At 37.0% G+C, this 22587-nt stretch overlaps 2 protein-coding genes across 4 annotated transcripts in view; one reads left to right on the top strand and one right to left on the bottom strand.

Moving 5' to 3' along the window:
- Window positions 1–22587, bottom strand: part of LOC131435117 (opsin, ultraviolet-sensitive) — a 316741-nt gene that overhangs the window by 61560 nt on the left and 232594 nt on the right. The gene's annotated exons all lie outside the window — the stretch shown is intronic.
- LOC131435119 (uncharacterized) lies at window positions 13089–14542 on the top strand. The gene has a single exon (XM_058602664.1). The coding sequence runs from the start codon at window positions 13118–13120 to the stop codon at window positions 14399–14401; it is 1284 nt and encodes a 427-aa protein (XP_058458647.1). The 5' UTR covers window positions 13089–13117; the 3' UTR covers window positions 14402–14542.

Genomic DNA, 22587 nt, shown 5'->3' with positions numbered 1-22587 from the left:
TTTTTTGCGGTTTCGGATGCCACTAATTTTTTTTCCATGACAACATTGTTTGTCTAAAAAATCCCAAGCAATCCCGCTAATCTAATTGGTGTCGAATTTGAGCAATTATACACAGAAATTGTGCCTTTTCCATTAACATTTCACGAGAAATCGATGCTAGTTTCACATTGGACATTTCGAATAATTATTTTTGGATCCAAAATTCCGGGAAACTGTCGCAGTTACAGTAAAGCAATTTCAGCGCAAATGACGATTTTTTTTTTTAATTTTATTTTTGTATTTTTTGATTTGGCTCAAATTTCGCATAATCGAAACAATTTGCATCATCAATTTTTTCCTTTTTACTTTAGAGAAGAGACTAAACAAAACACCCTTGAAAATTTTCAACAATATGTGTTTCAGTCCGGTCCATTTGGTGTCTTCTGCGATGTTTTAGGTAATTGTAAGGACTATGTAAAAAAAATTTAGTACTGTTGAACAAAATTTTTCGTTTGATTTTCTATATTAAAAAGATCACTTAAAATTAAAATTAAATTCAACTTGAAGGGATTTTTTTATTCAAAATAATGTAATTTTTTGAAAATTATAACAAACATTTTTTCATATTTTTCAACAACATTTTATGAAAGAACGATAAATTTCCAACAAAAAAATGTTGATCAAAATATTATTATATTCGATGGCTCTCGAGATACAGCGGTTTGAAATTTGTTTTTTTATTTGTAACGATTTTGGGTGATCTTTGAATCCTCCCGCATGTAAAAGAACCATCAAACCTGCCTAAAAATCTATTCCATGTGTCATCCAAACAAAAATTTTTAACTTTTGACGATATTTAGTATAGTTAGGTATCCATTCATGCTGGTTGTTAACATATAAGCAAATTTTTTTGAAACAGCAAACAAATTATTAATCAGCAGCTTATATCAATTTTACGATATGGTTTTTAGAATGTATAGAATATATGGAAAAGGAATCAGAAAATATGTTTCCCAGTGTTCGTCCATTCCAAATTGCTAGGATAAAAATTGTGGATAATAATAACAATAAAAAAGTCTATAATAAATACGACTCTCGAACTTTGTATAAGAACTTAAAATTAATTTCTACAATATATCAAAAAATAAAAAAATCAAAAATCCCTTTTTGAGATACTTGAATTTTAAGTGCTTTTTTAGAATGAAAATCAATCAAAAATTTTTGTTAAACTGTACTAAATTTTTTTATCATAGTCTTTAATTGCTGGATTTTTGCTTAGTTCCTTCTCAAAAGTAAGGCTAGAGTAAAAAGGGTAAATTGATGATGCAAATTGTCTCTTTTGATCATAAAGAATGCACATGCAAAATTTGAGTCAAATAAAAAAATACAAGAAAAAAACGACCTTAGATTTCATATGGGATTGTTCAGTAATGTCGTTTTCGCTTGAGAAAACTGAAACTGACCCAGGGTAGTTTCATCAAACAAACACTTTTTCATGAATCCGTGTTGATTTCGCACTTAGCAACCAAAACCAGTTTCGAAACTGACTCGATTTTCAGTTTAACAACGTTGAAGCTAGGTTCAAAATTGGCTTCAAACAAACGGTTTGACAGTAGTTAGAGTGGAAACTGGGTTAGGTTTGGCATCAAGCGAAAATGATAGCCGAAACGAAATTCTACAAGCCAGTTGTCGTACGTTCGAGTCAGGGAAGGAATCCTGGTGTCAGTAGGATCATAGTAATAGCCATTCATTGGTTCTGAACGCCTAGAATCGGCTGCGATGTTTGTTGAAACAGGAACACAAATTCCACAAAAGGAACGTATTGCCATGACTTTGCCTACTTACTTCATTGCTTTGCTTATGAAAATTTAGAACTTTTCTGTTTCGTAATTGTAATTCCTGAGCCGAAAGTGAGATTCGGATGAAGTTTAGGATTTCCGTATGAAATTTTAAGACCTTTGAATTGAATCTAAGTTTGTGAAAATCGGTCAAGCCATCGCTGAAGAAAGTCAGTTCGTTCCATTTTAGAGTTTGTTACCACTATTTCCGGTGATTCCAGAAGCGAAATCCGAGGACTGGTATAGTCGAAATGGATACGTTTGGCCGTCTACTGACTGAGCCTATCGATTGAAACTGATTTGAGTGCAGTTTTGAAATATTTTTCTTCACTGCCCTGTTTAACTGTTTGAAATATTTCGAGTTCTTGATCGTGTGACTTTTGCCTAAATTTGGGAAAATCGGTCACACCGTCTCTGAATTTTTTACACTAATCACTCTGTAATTCCGAAGGCGAAAGTCGGATCAAGATGAAATTTAGGGATTTTTATGGGATCCTAATACCTTTAATTTGAATTTAATTGTATGAAAATCGCTTTTGTTGTCTGCGAGCAAAGTTAATGCACATATTTTCATTTTTATGCAAATTTGAACCCATAATTCCGGAAGGCCGTTTACGGTGTTTTTTTCCAGTGTACATAAATTTAAAACATTGTTACAGTGGCAAAATTTGATTTTGCATAAATTAATTTACATTTCGTATGATTTTGCCTTCTAATATATGTAATTTTCTGCCTTCATAAAAACACGGCATACTTTGATTTAAGTCATTTATATATTCAATGCCGAAAGCAAATTTTATTTTTGCCGTAGGGTTTTTGTGGTTTGATCATGATCAGTTTTCTGTTATTATATTTAAAATCGGTTAATTTCCGTTTCGATCTAATTGCTGCTGAATTCATATACTTGTCAGTAGTTTGGGTAAAATTAGGGAAGTCTAGGTGCCTAGTGCATCACTAGAAAACCTTGTTACCTCATCTTCTAAACTGGACTAATTGGATTATAATTTTAAATCTGTATGTGAAAACCTACAAAACTTTTATATTTTTACGTTTGTTGCATGGTCGCTCCAAATAACCGTTTGAGATTAGAAAGACACTTCTCCCTATTGTTCTGGAACCGGAAATCGGATCCAGGCAAAGTTATATATAGAATTGAGAGGTTATAGGGCCTTTTTTAAGTTTACATCTATGAAAAACGATTAAGCGGTTCCTGAGCAATTGAAGTGAGGCTTTTGAGTTTTTCATGACTATTTCCTGCACTTCAGAAACTGATATAGTCGGTTCGTTTGGCCAGCAACTATCTTTACCTACAAATAATTGTTTTACCAATTAAACTACCCTGCATATAAAAACACATGAATAGAAAATGCAATTGATTAGATGAAACCAAGCATGCATCGCTGTGCTTGGTTACTACGTCATTCACTTTACAGTCCTATATCTACGGAAAAAATTCAACAGAAACGTATACATCGATTACGAGTCTATTTCTTTCTCTTCTGCTTTACTGCCGACACTGATTCGAGATTTTGTTTTTTTTTTGCATTTTCGCACCCTGGAATTCCGGATTCGGATCAATTTATGGGATCATAATACCTTTCGTTTGAATCTAAGTCTCCGTTTTTGAGAAATTGAAGTTATTACCGGTTTAGTGTATGCGATCACATTTTTTGGTACTCCCGGAGCCGAGACCTGAGAACTCCGGTATATCCGAAATCAATGTATTCGGTCATCAACTAACTAAAGTTTCCCAACTGACAAGCTGTACGGCTGTTAGAAAGTATTTTGCTCGATTTTTCAATGTCACGCACTTGAAATTGAAATTTTTATACTTATTAGCCTGTGATTCCGAAAGTTGCATCCAGATAAATTTTTATTGGGTTCCACGGGATTGTGAGGCCTTTCATTTGTAAGGTTTTTTGTGAAAAATTGGTCAAGCGCTTGCTGAGAAAATCAAGCGCTTACTTTTTACGCATGTCTTCTTTCGTTACTCCGGAAGCGGTAGTCGAATCAAGATTACATTCAAAAGCAGGTTATGCTAAAATAGGGCCTTTTATTTGAATCTTAGTTTACGAAAATCGTTCAAGCGGTCTGTTTAACCTCGTTACTCCTGAACCGGAAGTTTGATCCAGATAAAATAAAATAGCAAGCTGAAGATAAAATAAAATAGCAAGTGAAAATCAGTTCAGCAATCTTCGAGAAAATCGAGTGCATATATTTGTTACATACTCACACACACTTGTACATTTACACACACACACACACACACACACACACACACACACACACACACACACACACACACACACACACACACACACACACAAACACTTTCTTATTTCGACAAGCTGAGACGAATGTTCCGATTTTCACAGTGATTAAATAGTCTTCTTTATGAGATAATGCCTATTAATTGTCGTTCAAATCGTCTCATTATAATCGTTTTTTGTCGAGCTAATTTTTGAATAACTGTTAGGCTGTCAAAAACGGTTTTATACACTTCTGCAGTTGATTTCTATACCAAATATACTTTGTAACAAAGAACTCGGCCGGGTATTACTGATACACTGTATTTGCCATCCCTTCATGCTAATTTGTTACGACAAAACAAACACAAATGAAGGAATTGAAAAAAAAAAAACAATACTGAAAGTTTTTTTTTGTTTCAATCATAGAGGTTTTAACCTTAAGATCATTCGTCTCTTTGGGTCAGAAAAGCTTTCCGACCCTATGTGCGTGGTTGGGGATCGAACCCAGGTGGGCTGCTGCGTGAAAGGCATCGACTAACCCATCACGCTATGCCCGTCCCCTAATACTGAAAGTGTAAAGCTCGATTAACTTGATATCTGGACGCTCAGTTTGATTTTCCGAAAGGGCTGCTAGTGATCACTACTGGAATTGTTTTGACTGCAGGTTGGTTGGGGAGTTTTGAGATCCAAATAATATGGAAACAAATGAATGAGTCCAACGTTGCAATCTAAAACTGATTTTGACTAAATCTACACACCAAAAAAAAAATTGAATAATACAGGTGACTTAATTCCTCATACGATGTAATTCATAAACACCTAATTCGTCAAATGACGGAAAATTTCATTTGTATTGACTTAATGTTAGATTAGCTTGAATTATACTGGTTCCGACTGTAACTTGCATTATGATAGCAGGTGCGACTGTATGAATTTAAATGCACCTTTTACCAACCAAGCAGATGTATGCTTCTGTGGCTCAGTCGATTGACAGACGTACATGCGATCCAATGATTCTCGGTTCAAGTCGCGGCGGTTGCTATCAGTATTCTTCTTTTATTTCCACGAATTTCATGTGATGGAGTTTTAAACACAATATAAAATGTTCATCCACGTGAATTTGCGTGAACTGCGACGCTCCATTTATGTGCATCTAATAAGATGTAAAATCACAGGGATTTTTTTAAGTGTGTACCGCGTATAAGGAAAACCATTGATCGAAAGCATCACTATTGCCACAAAATTGCTGATTTGGCAAGTGGTTCGGAGTTATGGATCGAATTTTTAAATTTTGGTATGATCTCAACATTCGTGAAAACAATGTAGTTTTTATTAAAGTTCTATCAAAATGCTCCCATTTATATCCGATAAGCAAATGATTGGAAATTTGATTCGAGATGCTCCAAAGATGAAAAAAGGACCGTAGAGTTTGGCAAACAGAGTGCCCAATAGATGATGCGAGATATTTTAAGGAATGTTTTGTTCGAATTGAGAATGGAATTAAATTATAGATATTTTCTTGGCAGCGTTGCAAAATCCTATTATTTCGAACCATTTCATAGTTTAATTCCGAGATAGAGATTATCAGCACTTTAGAATTCCAAATGAAACAGCTGAAGTAATGTTTCTTTCGAAAATATTTTCTCGTTTATCTTGATCGGGTATGAATTTTGTCGTATTCTGACACTGCAGATTTTAACAAGTAACAAATAATATTTATGGAAATTAGTGTTAAAAACGATTTTTTTCTAACTTGTATCTTATTTAAGGCAATTATTTATCAGACGATTTTTAAATCAAAATTGTCAGAACATTCAAAGTAATCATGTGAATAAAAAATAAACAAATTATTCAAGGTGTAAGTGTCACTCGTGGAAAAGGCTATCCCTAACACAAGCATAACACTTGAAGTCCGGTGAGTTAATCGAATTGACATCAGGACGAAAAATCCACAATTGGAAGATCAGAATGGTTCAGGTTGTTCTCTATGATTTTTTTTCCGATAGATCAACCCATCAAAGTACCATTCGGTTGAACTTAACTAATTCGTTTGAATTAGGCATCGAAAGTCTGCAAAAGCAGTAGTTTTTCATTATGACAACGCTCGGCCTTCTAGAAAAAATTGTTAAGTAATGGTACATTGAAAGTTGTACATGTTTCTGCCTTCAAAGACAAAACATTTCTGGGAAGATGGAAAGAAGTAGTCGTTTCCAAAGGACAGTGTTTAACTATTGTAATGATTTATCCATCTATCCGAATTAAAATAATTATTACATTTGATTGCATCTGTTTGAATGAATCATTCAACTGATAGTTTGAATCATCTTTTTAATACAATGTCGCATGGGTTGTCTTTCGAGTTGTGAAATCACACTGATAACGATTGTAAACGTTTAATTTTGTTTTTGTTGGTTGACTCGGGAAAAAAACTAGGTTCAAACATGTTCGGACTTGTCACCGTTGGATTATCGCGCTGATATGAAAAAACTTTCATTCAAGAACAATTCAATAACCGGAAATTTGTTCCGAGTAATTTAATCTGTATTGCGCAATATTGTTTGTTTACAAAACAGAAACCGAAAGCGGCGGAGCCCCAGGTGCGAGAGACAGCGCATGCGTGACGGTAATTCAAAACAAAAACAGACAGGCTGAGTCACGTTGGGAGTCGAGAAATGAAACCAGTGTTGCCGCATGACGGTGATTTAGACGAATTCAAAGTTTGAATTTGATTGATGGATGCAATATTGATACAAGAGACGGCAAACATGGCAGGTGGGAAATTATTTTTTAGTCAACCCCGATGCACAGCCTACTGTGCGATAACGGTCATTGTTGAACTTTTTCATCCATCAAATTGATGGAAAATGTCGTGATAACGGAACCATAATATTGACAATATTGTGCCCAAAAATTATTATTTTAGATGTTCTGTTGAAAGATTAATTATGTAATTAATATTTCTTATCGAAAAATACATTTCACTCAACATAATCTCAAAATGGAACCATCTTTTTTTCAAAAACATGTTTAAATTTGTTATATGTTGGAAATAAGAGTCTTTCTGCTTTAAGTGTACATTTTGAAGATTTAACATTAATGAAATTATAATGAATTGGTCTCCCATTAGGTTTATGTCTTTCTTTTACATACTGTTACTCCGGAGCTGTCTCAACGTTAGATTTTTTATAAAAGTATCGTTAGTATCGTTTGAGATTTATTATTATTATTAAAAGAACTTTGTCTGGTTTAACTTAGAATGTATTGAACAACAGCGATACGTGATTTATAACACAAAAATTGTGTCAAAATCGAAAACACACGAAAAAATCAAAAATTTTAGATTTTTACGTAATTTTGTCTTTTTTGCGCAAAACAAACCAAGTTTAAGTTTAGTTCAGTAAGCTACAGTACTACACTTTTCAGAAATACCTGAAATTTGGATAGCTGCTGAATAAATCCTTTGTATGAATTATTAAACTCATAAAAGTTCTTCAAAGTTGTGTTTCATCATATCCAGAGGAGTTCAATTGGCAGAATGATCTCCCCGGATCGGAGAAGGGTGTGAATTAAGAGCTGTTCTTGAAAATTGATGTCGCTAGGTTCGTTATTTCGTTATTTTCATCTTATCAGTCATTTTTTCAGTCTGGTTTTGCGTTGGTCAATGTACCAAAGATTACCATTGGACAGTGGCCCCTCGTCCTCATGTGCACCTCGTGCACTGCACAACCGGTCAACTGAAAGAATTAACTGCACCTCCACCCGAATTTAATTATATTCTTGGTTCTTTAATTAATCGATGCGAGCATTGGCGATTTTGTCCACATAACAATAGGCACGAATTCTCCCTGAGTTGAGATCTTTTTATATCGTATTACCGTGGCGCTCTGAAATCGAGCACTTTGCCTCATGCATCGAAATTGCCTGTATTTTCAAGTATCTCTCGTTGGTGTGTTAGTGTCTTTTTTGTGCACACGAGTCGCTGCACAGATTCAAGAAGAAAAGAAATTACTTAGCTCAGCTCTGAGATTTGTTGTTCTCTGTGTCACGTTTGGCTCTGGAGAGGTTTCAGTGGCTTATGCTCATAGCAGTTGAAAACGAATTGCTGTCTCAGTTGTAATTTCAAAATGTAATTCCATATTGCAAATTCAAGCATGTCGTAATTTTTTAGTTGATGACAGAGTATTACAGTATTAACATGTAAAAATAAATATAAAAATAAATAAAAAACTTTATCTAAATTAGTTGTTAATAATATGATTCATTTTTACTTACTTTGTGATGTACCTTCAGATCAAAATTGACCCGGACCGTTCCATTTAACCTGCGCGCCTAAACCTAATCGGTAATTTTTTCCCAAGGTCGGTTGGTACAACCTTTTTTGAAATTCCTGCTAAGTTTGAGCAGGATATGTCAATTAGTGTGTGTTTGACAGCTGTATGTTTATGACTCGAAAAATTTGTCCGACTATTTTAACGATTGAAAAAAAAATAAATAACGAGTTTGCTTGAAATTTTGTCTTTCAAATTGAATTTCGGCTACGGAATCATTAAAAATGTTGCAGAAGTGATTAGTCTACTCTATCGAGAAAGAAGTATTTGAGTGGCATAAAACATTCAGTCAGGGTCGTGAGATCGTAGAAAATTACAATTACAAATTACAACAATAACAGCAAAAAAGTAAATGAAATTGTGCTTGAAAATCGTCGTGTTTACATTAAAGAGATAGCAAAAGATCTTGGCATCTCTTATGGATCGACTCAGCACATTTTGGTTAATGTTTTAGGTATGGAACGCGTCGATGCCAAGCTCGTACCGAAAGCACTGAATTTTTTGCATGATTGTGACTAAATTTTCGGCCAAACACGAACAGAAAGTCATCGCTGAGCCTCCGTATTCGCCAGATTTGGCCCCCTGTGACTTTTTCCTAGTTCCAAAAGTAAAATATCCACTCCGGGGTACGCGTCATGACTCGATCGAGGACATAAAAAGTAATTCACTGAAGGAATTGAAGGCCATCTCGACCGACGTCTATGGCAAGTGTATGGAAAATTGGATTGACCGCTGGAATGCCTGTATTGGTTCGAAAGGAGCGTATTTTAAGGGTGATAACTAAAAAAATGTACTGAAATTGTTATTTTAATTCAATCCGGGTTAACTTAATCAGAATAAGAATTTAATTGAATTCCGATGCTCCTTTTATGTGTATCTATACAGACGTAAATTTACACGATTTTTTCTACGTGTGTGTCCAGAAGTTATAATTACGTACCTAGAAAAAAAAATCGTGTAAATTTACTTCTTCTGAGACCAACGTGTTCAAGCGTTAAAAATAGACTTATTTTGACATATTTTGAAATGCGAAAACATGGTCATTTACAGGTCAGCATGAAAGACTGGGACACATATTTAAACCATTCCAGTAAAATTCATGTAAAAAAGTCTGGAGAATCGATTAGAAGAACCCACACTGGCCGCACGAAACGATTTAATGACTATTTTACTCCATTTCCTCCATTTTATGATATTTTATTGTAAATCGTCCTTAAATCTCGGTAAAACTTATTGGAAGTTTACTAAATCTAGCTTATCTTATAGAAAAAAGTCTGTAGAATCGTTTGGAAGAACCCACACTGACCGCACGAAACGTTTTGATGACTATTTTACCGAGATTTAAGGACGATTTACAATAAGATATCATGAAATGGAGAAATGGGGTAAAATAGTCACCAGAACGTTTCGTACGGCCAGTGTACACTCTTCCATTCGATTCTCCAGACATTTTTACATAAAATCCACCTATTTCAGTAGACCGCACTCGATTTCTTTTCAAGTTACAGAACAAATACTACAAAAAACCCTAAAACTGCTGGGCATTTGGGTAAAACGAGCAGGATGGCGATTCGTGCGGCCATTAAAAACCATTCTATTGAATTTCTTGGATTTTTTTTACATAAGAAACACTCTTATTTGTTGCCTTTTTCCGTGGTTCCCGATTTTTTTGCGGGTTTCGTGGGTTTTTTTCCCACTGTGGATTGAAGGGTTGTTTCAACGTTTCTAGTTATGCCGCGAATATCTTGAAATCGTGATGTAATACCTGAGTATTCACTAAACCACATTATTCGCACTTTTTTAGGGGTGTATGCATTTAACTGGGAATCTGTTTACCGGAAAATGTACGATGCGCAGGAAATGCGCATTGTTTTGTCTAAGTTGACTAATTCGGGTCTTAGCAATTTTTCATCCGGTGGGCAATGTGCTAGTTAGTAAAGATATTAAGCTCTTGAATTGTGAGAATCTGTTTAGATTAAAAGTTTTACATGATTTGTTACTGGTTGTAATGTTGACCGAATTATGAAATCTATTCGAGAAGGGAGGAACTTTGTTTTTGCCTTTCTCATATACAAAGGCTATGCTATCGCTGTGAAAACCGGCTTCACAACCGAGGCCCAGATGGCCATTCCACTCATAGACTTCGTCGAGATCACAAAATGTGTGTCTGTGTGTATGTGTGTATGTGACAAATAATATCACTCAATTTTCTAAGAGATAGCTGAACCGATTTTCACAAACTTAGATTCGAATGAAAGATCTTATGGTCTCTTTTATTGAATTTCATTTGGATCCATCTTCCGATTCTGGAATTACATAGAAATATGTGCAAACTTACTAGAAAAAGCGCACTAAATTTTCTCAGAAATTTCTTAACTTATTTGCACAAACTAAAAAGCAAATAAAAGGTGTTGAAATTCTTTAAAAAGTCCCGGAAAAAATGATCCAGATCCGACTTCCGGTTCCGGCATTACAGTGCGATTAGTGAAAATTTTCAATTTCATGAGTATTTTGTCACAATCGATAGCGAAATGAGGTGCACATTTTCATAAAATTTACTGTTAAATTCATCTTGTTGGCAGATCTTGTTAGTTAGTGAATATATAAAACTACTTTGGGACTAATAGTCCCCGGTTTCCGTTTCCGAACGCACCAATAATAGTGAAGAAAATCTCCAAACACGGAACTCACTTCGATTTCTTAGCAACGGTCAAGCCGATTTTTACGAATCATGATTCAAATAAAAGCTCTCATTGACTTTAAATATGCTGTGCATTTTCATCCAGATCCGAATTCCGGTTCCGAAATTATAGGACGATTAGTGTCAAAACATTCAAATCGTAATTCAAAATGACTATGCAAAACTGGTACGCGAAGGTACGTGCTTTGTTCAGTTTCGTAAAGCGCGCAGGCTTGCCACATGAAAAATTATATTTTTCAGGTGACAAAATGTAAATTTCCAATTCTTTTATTCAATTTGTACCTACTTGTTCGTGTTATTACTAGATCATGATAACGATGCTTTTCTATAAAAGTTGCCTTTCTCATATAGAAAGTTTATGTAATCTCTTGTAAAATTGCTTAGTGAAAATTAGCCCGGTGGGCTAAGTGTTCTAAATCATTCGACACAGTTCATCAAGCTGAGCAATGCATGTGTCTGTGCGTGTATGTGTATGAGTATGTGTCAAATAATGTCACTCATAAAATAAAAAAAATAAAGTCCCATAGGTTGCTTTTAAATTTCACACCGTCATTTAGAGCGACGATGCAAAAAAGGGTAAATTCTTCTAGATTTGACTTAAATCTGATTCAATTTATAGGCTATATTTGTCACTTACTAAACGAACCGACTTCGACTACACTGGTTCCAAGTTCCCGATTCCAGAAGTACCGGAAATAGTGGTCAAAAAGTTTAAAATGAGACCCACTCATCTTTCTCAGAGATGATTTGATCGATTTCCACAAACTTAGGCCTTAACAAAAGTTCCTATAGTCTCATTGGTTGCAGTTAAATTTCATCCGAATCCGACTTCCGGTTCCAGAGCTATAGGGGAAAGTGTTTTCAATCATTTAGTGCAAAATAAAGAAAAATTCTTATAAACTTGACATAACTGTTTACAAATTGAAAAGGTTATGTTAGTTCATACCCGAAGAAAGTTTCTTATTTTATTCAAGACTGGAAAAAATATATGCGATATGATAATGGCTTTAGTACCTTAGTTCGATCAAATTACTTAAAACCAACAATTTCAGCTTCAGCTGGTTTTGACTAATTCTAATATCTTGATCAAAATTAAATACAGACAAGAACATTTTTAGAATTAAAACTAGCAACTTACAAATTGTAGTCGCCATTTAATCACATTTTCCACCTGATAAAAATTCCATATTGTAATTTCACTGTGGTTTTCTTGTTTGTCACTCGGGCGGGACTTAACTACTACAAAATTCCTTTTATTTGTCATTTGTGTGATAGCAAAGGAGCTTGAAAAACAGTTTTAGATAAAGCTAAGAGGCAATTGTAGTAAAGTAAAATTGTGTTGTTGAATCAGACCTTGCCTTAGCAATTCGTATGATTGTAACATACGAACAGAAAATCTCATACAAGGAAATACAGATCCAGTCCTGTCTCTGAAGGAAACTTTTTCTATTTTTGTAATCTTATCTTATCATCTAGCGATTCCCAATCTGTTTTTCGTCGTTGTTTTTGTTGATCATAAGTTTAGGCTTAGTTAATGAATATTTTAAGTCATAACGAATTGAATCATGAATCTTCAGGACAAAACAACGGTTCATTAAAAAGTTTGTAACAAAAAAATTTACTTCAAATGAAATTCTCAAAAAAATAAAAAAATCCTGCCTGGATGGCAGCACTGGTCGACACAACGTGACACAGGCGGCTCACGTTCAATGGTGTTTGCAACCAAGAACGAAGGAGGAATCCCCATCAATGAACTCACACTGGTGCAACAATGATTGAATGTGGTGAAATTCGAGAATGTGGGTTGACCCCCTTTACCACCCAACCCCTCCTACTCCGATGGCGTCGGTGGTCCATCGAACGGGGCTGGGTGAATCATAAGCCGGCCGATCAAGTCGGTGCATGCAAAAACATGAACACCCTTCGAACCAACACACAAGCGATAATGAGCGGCGTCGGGGCCGGCATCGCGACGCATATAAATAGCTCGGGCAGTAACACTGGCTGCATCAGAAAGTAAAGATGGCTTCGAACAGTTCAGTTCAGATTGGTATCATTCCTGAGTTCTGTGCTGATACGGACGACTGGACCGTGTACAAGGAGATATTGGAGGAGTTTTTCCAGGCCAATGGAGTTCCGGAGAGCAATAAAGTGTCGGTGTTGATTAGCGTGATTGGAAGCGAAACGTATCGAATACTGCGCAATTTGTGTCACCCAAATTCACCGCGAGATCAGCAGTACGACCAGTTGTGTGTGTTGCTTTCAAAACAGTTCATTCCGGAGATCGCGGTGTTTCGCGAGAGAGCAAAGTTTTACCGAGCGGAGCAACAGCGTGGCGAAGATGTCAAGTCGTGGTTTGCCCGATTGAAAATGTTATCAATTTCCTGTAAGTTTGGTGAACAGTTGGATTCGTTGTTGTTGGATAAGTTCATCGTCGGATTGACTCCCGGGCCGGTCCAGGATCGTCTCTGCGAGGAGAACGAACATTTAACTTTGAAGGAGGCAGTTGATCTGGCAGCCAATCGTGAGTCTGCTCTGCAGGATGCCGATATGGCTGAAGATTTGGGTGAGTTGAGTTTGGATGATCACCGACGGCGCCGGAAGCGGGGCAGACATGGCCACCATCATCGTCCTGAGTCACGATTTGGATATGAAGTTGATTTCGGTCATGGCCCACATCATCGCCATCATCACCGTCATCATCCGCACCATTTTGGTCCCATGGGCGGTCGGCACGGACCACCACCGCCTCATTTTGGACCGATGGGTCGACATGGACCACCACCACCGCATCAGTTTGGTCATATGGGACATTTCGGTCCACCGGCACATGGCTTCGGTGGAATGGGATTCGGTCCAATGGATCGTCGTGGACCGCCTCCACCGCCGGATTTCAGTGGATGCCGTGGTCGTGGCATCAAACGTTGGATGAAGAAGTGGCACAAGTACGCCCGGAGATCCCGATCCAGTAGCTCCAGTTCGTCCAGTTCCAGCTGTAGCAGTTCGAGCAGCAGCTCGAGCAACTCCAGCAGCGATGAAGGTGTAAAGCGACGCAAACATTACAAAAAACACAAGAAAGGACACCGCCACGGAAAGTTTGGTCACAAACAGTGTCATCGAAAGCGACAGGCCCTGCAACTGGTAGATCTCACTGATCAGGAAGTTACGGAAACCACGGAACCGGAGCAGGTCAAGAAAGGACATCGCTGTCGCGGCAGACGTCATCCATCGAAGGATAAAACTGCTAAAGCAACACCCGCCGAGCCGTTGGTGGCCGTCAACTCCGAACCGGAGATGCTCGAATGAATCTGATTATGGAATTGACATATTGTATGCATTTATTCGAATTACATAGCCATTCCTTAAAAAACCAAAAAAAAATAATCATAGAATATCTAAAAAACTGTATTTAAAAATGAGAATAAAAAGTTCAAAACTCCTTAAAAATTGCGTTTTAAATCTTCTATTTAAAAAATTGAAAGAAATACTCAAACAGCTTGAAATAAAGAGATATGATCAATGGGCAATATAATGTTTCAATAAAATGAAAGAACATCCAAACCACTAAACGAAGACAATTCGTTTGGTTTTTTTTTTTTTTCATAAATACGTTTATTTCTTAAGGCAGTTTACATAAGTTTTTCTTCGCCGTAGCATCACTTTTACATAATATTCTTATCCTAATTTAATTCTAACAAAGTCACAATGTTTTGAATTTATTAAAACATATTCTCTTATAGCTTAAATATCATCTTAGGTAACTCGTCATTAATTATGAAATCTACTCGGAAATATTATTTGAACCAAACGATTACCTTCTATAAGTTATAAAATAAGCTGTTTTTTTTTGACATTTTGTTGATAATTTCATAAACTGTTTCGAGTTTGTTTGTATCATTACATAATTTTTATTCTAATTTAGCTATTGGTTGAACTCATGGACGCAGCTGGGATCAGAGCTAAGTCTTAAAAGGGGCCTTTATTAAATTGAAACTCCAATTTTCTTTATGAAATGATAAATAAGTTTCATGTATGAAAGGTCACGACAAGCAAGAATGTCTCGAACTGGGATATTGGATAGTCTACCTTGGGTACGCAAAGAATTTATTAGTTGAGATCTGACATCACGATACTCCACGCATGTCCAAACGACATGATCAATATCCCGATAACCTTCTCCGCAAGCACAATGATTAGTCTCGGAGAGCCCAATTCGAAGGAGATGTGCATCTAACGTGTAGTGATTGGACATGAGTCTGGACATCACACGAATGAAATCCCTACTCACATCCAGTCCCCTGAACCATGCCTTTGTCGATATATTCGGAATAATTGAGTGCATCCACCGACCCAGATCATCTCTATCCCAAGAAGCTTGCCAGCTGGCAAGTGTTCTTTGGCGAGACGAGCTATAGAATTCGTTGAAAGCAATCGGTCGCTCATAAATTTCACCCTCAATAGCACCACATTTGGCTAAAATATCGGCTCTTTCATTGCCAGGAATGGAGCAATGAGCCGGGACCCAGACTATAGTGATTAGATAATTATTGTTCAATATGTCGTTCAGGCACTGTTTTATTTTGCCCAGGAAAAACGGTTCAGTCTTGCCAGTCATGTTTGAGCGAATGGCTTCAATTGCACTCAGACTATCTGTGAAGAGGAAATAATGGTTTGGAGATAATGTGACGATTACACTCAAACTATAATGAACTGCTGCTAGCTCTGCTATATAAACAGATGCAGGTTCTTGAAGCCTAAATGAGGCCGAAACATTATTGTTGAACATACCAAACCCTGTCGCTTCTTCAATTCGCGATCCGTCCGTGTAAAACATTTTCTCAGAGTCAATATGCCTGAACTTACTTGAAAATATTTTTGGGATTTCCGTCGAGCGTAGGTGATCCGGGATTCCACGCACTTCGCGCTGCATGGATGTGTCGAAAAATAAAGTTGAGTCAGGGACATCTAGGAGGCTGACATGGATAGGAATATATCTTGAAGGGTTGATTTCCTGTGACATATGGTTAAAATATACTGTCATGAATTTTGTTTGAGATCGAAGCTCGACTAGTCGTTCGAAATTATTAATTACCATGGGATTCAGCACCTCACATCTTATTAGCAGGCGTGATGAAAGCTCCCAAAATCGATCTTTTAATGGAAGAACTCCCGCCAGAACTTCAAGACTCATTGTATGTGTTGAATGCATGCAGCCTAAGGCAATTCGCAAACAACGGTACTGAATTCGCTCAAGTTTGATAATATGAGAGTTTGCAGCGGAACGAAAACAAACGCATCCATATTCCATCACTGAAAGTATCGTTGTTTGATACAATTTTATTAGATCTTGCGGATGAGCACCCCACCAAGATCCTGTTATTGTTCGAAGAAAATTTACTCTTTGTTGGCATTTTGTTATCAGAAACCTAATGTGTCCTCCCCACGTGCATTTGGAATCGAACCACACCCCGAGGTATTTAAAAGTTAAAACCTGTTGGATCATTCTTCCCATCATATGGAGCTGAAGCTGCGCGGGATCATGCTTTCTTGAAAAGACGACTAACTCTGTTTTCTCCGCAGAGAATTCGATACCAAGATGAACAGCCCAAACGGACAAGTTATCTAAGGTATCTTGCAATGGTTTATGCAGATCAATAGCTTTGGGTCCAGTAACTGAAACCACGCCATCATCTGCCAATTGTCTTAGTGTACATGGGGTTACAAGACAGCTGTCAATGTCATTCACGTAAAAATTATAAAGGAGCGGACTGAGGCATGAGCCTTGCGGTAGACCCATGTAGCTAATTCTGAATGTTGTCAAATCGCCGTATGAAAAATACATGCGTTTCTCTGACAAAAGGTTGTGCAAATAATTATTTATAACCGCTGGGAGTCCATGTTGGTGGAGCTTGTCTGAAAGAACATCAATGGAAACTGAATCAAATGCTCCTTTAATGTCTAAAAATACAGATGCCATTTGTTGCTTTTGAGCGAAGGCAATTTGGATGTCAGATGAAAGTAATGCAAGGCAATCATTCGTCCCTTTATTTCTACGGAAGCCAAACTGAGTATCTGACAACAAACCGTTCGTCTCGACCCAAGTGTCGAGACGTCGTAGAATAATTTTTTCGAACAATTTTCTGATGCAGGACAACATCGCAATGGGTCTATATGAGTTGTGATTGGAAGCTGGTTTCCCCGGCTTTTGAATGGCGATAACTTTCACTTGTTTCCAGTCAGGTGGAACAATATTTTGCTCAAGAAACTTGTTGAACAATTCCAACAAACGTCTTTTTGCGAGGTCGGGCAGATTCTTCACCAAGTTGAATTTAATTCTGTCCAACCCAGGAGCGTTATTGTTACAAGACAAGAGTGCTATAGAAAATTCCATCATTGAAAATGGGTTATTAATAAAACCATTATTTGGAGGAGATTCCCTTATAATGCTCTGCGTAGGAACAGAATCTGGGCAAACTTTCCTAGCAAAGTCAAATATCCATCGGTTCGAGTATTCATCACTCTCATTGCCCACGTTACGATTCCTCATTCGTCTGGCCGTATTCCAAAGAGTGCTCATTGAGGTTTCTCTTGACAAACCTTCGACAAAATGTCTCCAATAGCTACATTTTTTGGCTCGAAGTATGCTCTTGTACTTGGTTTCTAAAGCCATAAGTTTTTCAAAATTCTGAGGAGTTCCTCCTCCCCGTTTTAGAAACGTCTTGCAAGCATTTTGCTTTGCGAGTTTAGCCTCTGAGCACTCTTTGTCCCACCAGGGGTTGGGAGGCCTTCTGTTAGTCGTTGGCCCAGGAAAGCGTTTAGTTTGGGATTGTTCTGCTGCCTCCAGAATCGAACAAATGAGGAAGTCATATTCTTCAAGTGGAGGGAGCTCTTCCATTGAATTCAAAATACTAGAGATACTACTTTGGTATTTAATCCAGTCGATATTTTTTGTCAAATCATATGGAATACTAGCTGAAGTAGCAATGCAATTGCTAATTGAGATGATGATTGGTAAATGATCGCTACCGTGTAAATCAGGCAATATTTTCCAGGTGCAATCTAGTCGAATTGATGTAGAGCAAAGAGATAGATCTAATGCACTTGGGCGTGCAGGAGGTCTTGGGATCCGTGTCATGTTACCCATATTTAATACCGTCATGCTAAAATTGTCACAAATGTTTTGTATTAAAGATGATCTGCTATCATTGTAAACGGAACCCCACATCATTCCGTGCGAATTTAAATCCCCCAGAATCAATCGTGGAGCAGGAAGGGCTTCAACCATTTCATTAAGCTGTCGCTGTCCAACTTGTGCTTTTGGAGGAATATAAACCGAAGCTATGCAAATATCTTTGCCTTTAATGTTTATTTGGCAAGCAACAACTTCTATACTAGAAGTTGAAGGGATGTTTAATCTATAAAAGGAATAGCATTTCTTAATTCCCAAAAGCACTCCACCATACGGAGAGTCTCTATCGAGACGTATAATGTTAAAATCATTAAAATTTAAAGCTATGTTTGAAGTAAGCCATGTTTCGCATAAAGCAAATACATCACATTTTTGGCTATGCAATAAAATTTTAAATGAATCAAGTTTTGGCATGATACTTCGACAATTCCACTGCAGGACAGTGATTGTATCATTTGCGGCGGGTGATAAATTATCCATCAAAAGATACAAAACCTGAGACAATTGGCCATTGAGCTGATAACTGCTTCAAAAAATTTCTAGCTATTGGAAGGAATGCCATTATGAGGGTCTTTAAGGGTTCAGATATATTGAATGCTGAGAAAATCCATTCAACAATTTCCGAAAACTTCAGTAATCCTGTTGGTGGCTGTGAAATAGAGCCCACATGATTATTACCTTTTTCTGTGCTAGATCCTGGATTGGTTTGTGAATTTGACAAACCAGGAGGCACAGTCTTTGGTTTTGACTTTTTTTGTTTAACACGGGGATCTTTTTTTGAAGATGAAATTTTAGGTGTCTTTTTTGGTAATTTGGAAGAAGACTTCTTTCTCTTAACTGACCCTTGGGTAGTGATAAACGAATTACCTTCACTATTTTCGTCAGAGTCAGAGTCCTCTGGTTCCTCTAGATTTGAAAACCCGTTTTCAGTTTCCCAAGGGGGGACATCAATGACCGTTTTAAGCATTTCTGCATATGTGCGCTTAGACCGTGCTTTTAAAGAAAGCTTAATTTTGTCTTTGTGTACTTTAAATGCAGTGCATACTGAAATATCCTCATGAGGACTTTCTCCACAATAAATACATTTTTCAATTTCCTTGTTGCAATCATTATCTTTATGAGGCCCTTCACACTTAATACATTTTGGTTTATTACTACAGTAGGTAGCTGTGTGGCCGAATTTTTTGCAGTTCGTACAATTCATTACATTTGGAACAAAAAGCCGAACAGGGAGGCGAATTTTATCGACATAGACATGGGACGGCAACGCAGACCCGGCAAATGTCACTCGAAACGAGTCTGATGGGCGATAAACTTTTTTTCCCTCTTCATAAACTACTGAGTACAGTTGTTTGCACTCCAGTATTTTCACACCCTCAAGCATAGAGTTCTTGGAACGACCAACACCATGCTTGAGTAAATCATCTACCGAAAGACTCGCTTCGGTAACAACACCGTCAATTTCGACATCTTTGGAGGGTATGTAAACTTTATACTCTTTAATGAAATGTTCCGAAGAGACAATATCATTCGCGTGTTTCAAACTATTTACCACAACACGAATTTTATCGTTATTTACTTTTATGATCTCTTTGATTGAAGAGTATCGTGATGTCAAACCTTTATTAGTTTGTACAATGTTTAATGGCTTTGATATACGTCTAAAAAAGACTATCCAAGGCCCAGAAGAGCTCTCCTGATATTTTTTCGTTCGTGGGGGTATCGGATTCATGCTAGGATTTACGTCCATGGATTCATCCATTACATTAAAATTTTTAACTAAACTTTAAAATAAAATTTGAAACCAACACTACACAGTACTCAATCAAAAGGAAAAGAAAAAACTTCTACCTTGAAATTGTTGTCTATCTCCGTTGCACTGCCGTGTAGACTCTCGTTGCTCTAGATGTTCTTGTTGGATGCTGATTGTTGGATGTGATGCTACTGCTACCTGACATCAAGCACCACTCGATTTCCGATTTACTTTTGTCTTCGCCAGCTGTAACCAGCGCAGGTCACCGGTGTATACCTGCGTGTTGTATGGCAGTGGAAAGACCGAGTTGTCTTGTCTCCTTCTTCCTTGTGCTCCGCACCGATATGCTTCTGCACCGAAGTGCCTTCGCACCGGTGTGCCTTTGCACTCTCCTGCTTCTATGTGCCTTTGCACTCTCCTTCTTCGATGTGCCTTTGCACTCTCTTGCTCAGCACTTGTGGCTGTGTATTGTGGCCTGGGTAGAGCTTGGGAAACGCCCTTTGTTGTTTCCTTCACCAGCTTGGCCCAGCACTAGGGCTCTCTTATGCAGCACGACTATACGTTTTAACGGCTGCTGCCAACAGGTCTCTACCTGTAGTTCAACCGTTGTCGTATTTAACGCGTGTAAACTAACCAGCGTTGTTAAACTGTACGCTTCTATACACAACCTTCTCGGTTGAACGGCTATTACTGAATGATCTATAAATTATATTCTGCATATGATTCATATGACAAATCTGATGATTATATATAAGATTTTCATTTCAGTGTACCATTCGAAGAAATTCGTCGAGATAAGCAAATTTGTGTGTTCCAAATAATTTCATTAATTTTTCTCGGAGATGGCTTTAATGATTTCTACAAACTGATGCTCCCATATAAGGTTTCTGAATTTCATTTGGATCCAACTTCTGGTTCCGGAACTGCAGGATGATATATGTAATGAAATTTAAAAAAAGTCACTCATTTTGCTTGTAGATGGCTGATCTAACATTTCAATAATAAGTCTTAAGGTTCCACAAAATCTGCTTGTTTTTATAATTGGATCTGATTATAAAAACAAGCAGTTTTTATGGAACCTTAAGACTTATTATTGAAATGTTAGATCAGCCATCTACAGATTTCCGGTTCAGGAGATACAGGGTATTTAGTGTAAAAGTTTCACATAAATTTATCGAGTTTATTAAGTTCACAGATTTTGAGAGTCGATGGCCAAATAATCTTATTTCAGTTTTACCATTATTCGGTTTTCGATCCCGGAAGGTATTCATAAATTTTATGTGGAACGCACTACGATTTCTCTAAGAAGGCTACACTGATTTTCAAATATTTCAAGTGTAATAAAATGGTTAACATTCCATTAGACGAATTTAACTGACTTCGGCAACACCGATTTCCGAATTCCGTTTCCGAAAGCTTCGACCATTAGGTTTTTTTACCATCACTGCTAACCTCAATCGGATGAACACATTTTGACAGTTCAGCAGTACTGTTTGTAAACAGAAATTTCTTTTGTTTGTTTATTGACAAATTGGATCAGACCATTTACGGTCCGTATCACCTAAATAAAGTTTTAAAACATTTGTTCACGATTGAATACGTTTCGTTTTTGATATTTATTAAATAAAAAAGACTAGTTGCAAAGTGTAAAGATGATTGTTTTAGATGTGCTCTTCGATTTTTGTTTAAGCTTGTTTGTAAACAGTACCGCTGAACTGTCAAGGATGAATACTTGTTCATTTGTGTCGTCACGATAAAAAACCTAATTAGGTTTTGCACGAACATGACATAAACTCACAAAAATGAACAGAATGAACTTTTTTTGACAGTCGACATGTACTTGTTTACAGTTTAAAAGTTCATCAGAAGTTCATCGTTCGAATGTAAAAATTGCAAGTCGCCTCACACTCAACAGATTCATACATTTATCGCTCCTTGGTGCTGGAAACACACACAGGGCAATCTTTTTAGTTATTTTCACTGTGGAATACGTTTTTAACAGGCACTTTTCCGTCATTTTTCAATTTTCAGCTTGCAGTCGCAAAACAAAACAAGTACACGGCAACTGTCAAAGATGAACTTGATTCATCGGCAGTTCATTTGTGTCGTCATCGTGCAAAACCTAATAGAGAAGCTAAAAGAAAGCCAAAACGAATTTAATAAACAAAAATTCAAATTCAAATAAACTTATTATCCCATACAAAAACTTCAAATTGAACTGCTTACTGCAAACATAAACAGTTCATCTTGTACCGCTAAGCAGACGTTAAAGTTAATGCTACTACCAAAACACTTATTCATTTGGTACCGAAGTACCACGTCTTTCCTGGCGGGCCAAACGAAAACGTTGTTTTCGGCTGATACTGGTCGATTCAGGTATGGTCATTTAGGGGTTAGCCTATGTTTGTGCTAATTTCAATTTATTCGTCATACTAATTCATGGACAAACGAACTATTTTTTTTGTTAAGCTGGTCTTTGAATACCGTTTGTGGAAGTACCATAAAAAATGACAATAACTATAAAGAGGAACTCACTTCTACATCTCATGG

This window comes from Malaya genurostris, chromosome 3 (genome assembly GCF_030247185.1).
Source record: "Malaya genurostris strain Urasoe2022 chromosome 3, Malgen_1.1, whole genome shotgun sequence".
Lineage (NCBI taxonomy): Eukaryota > Metazoa > Arthropoda > Insecta > Diptera > Culicidae > Malaya > Malaya genurostris.
This window is presented reverse-complemented; position numbering and strand designations above follow the sequence as displayed.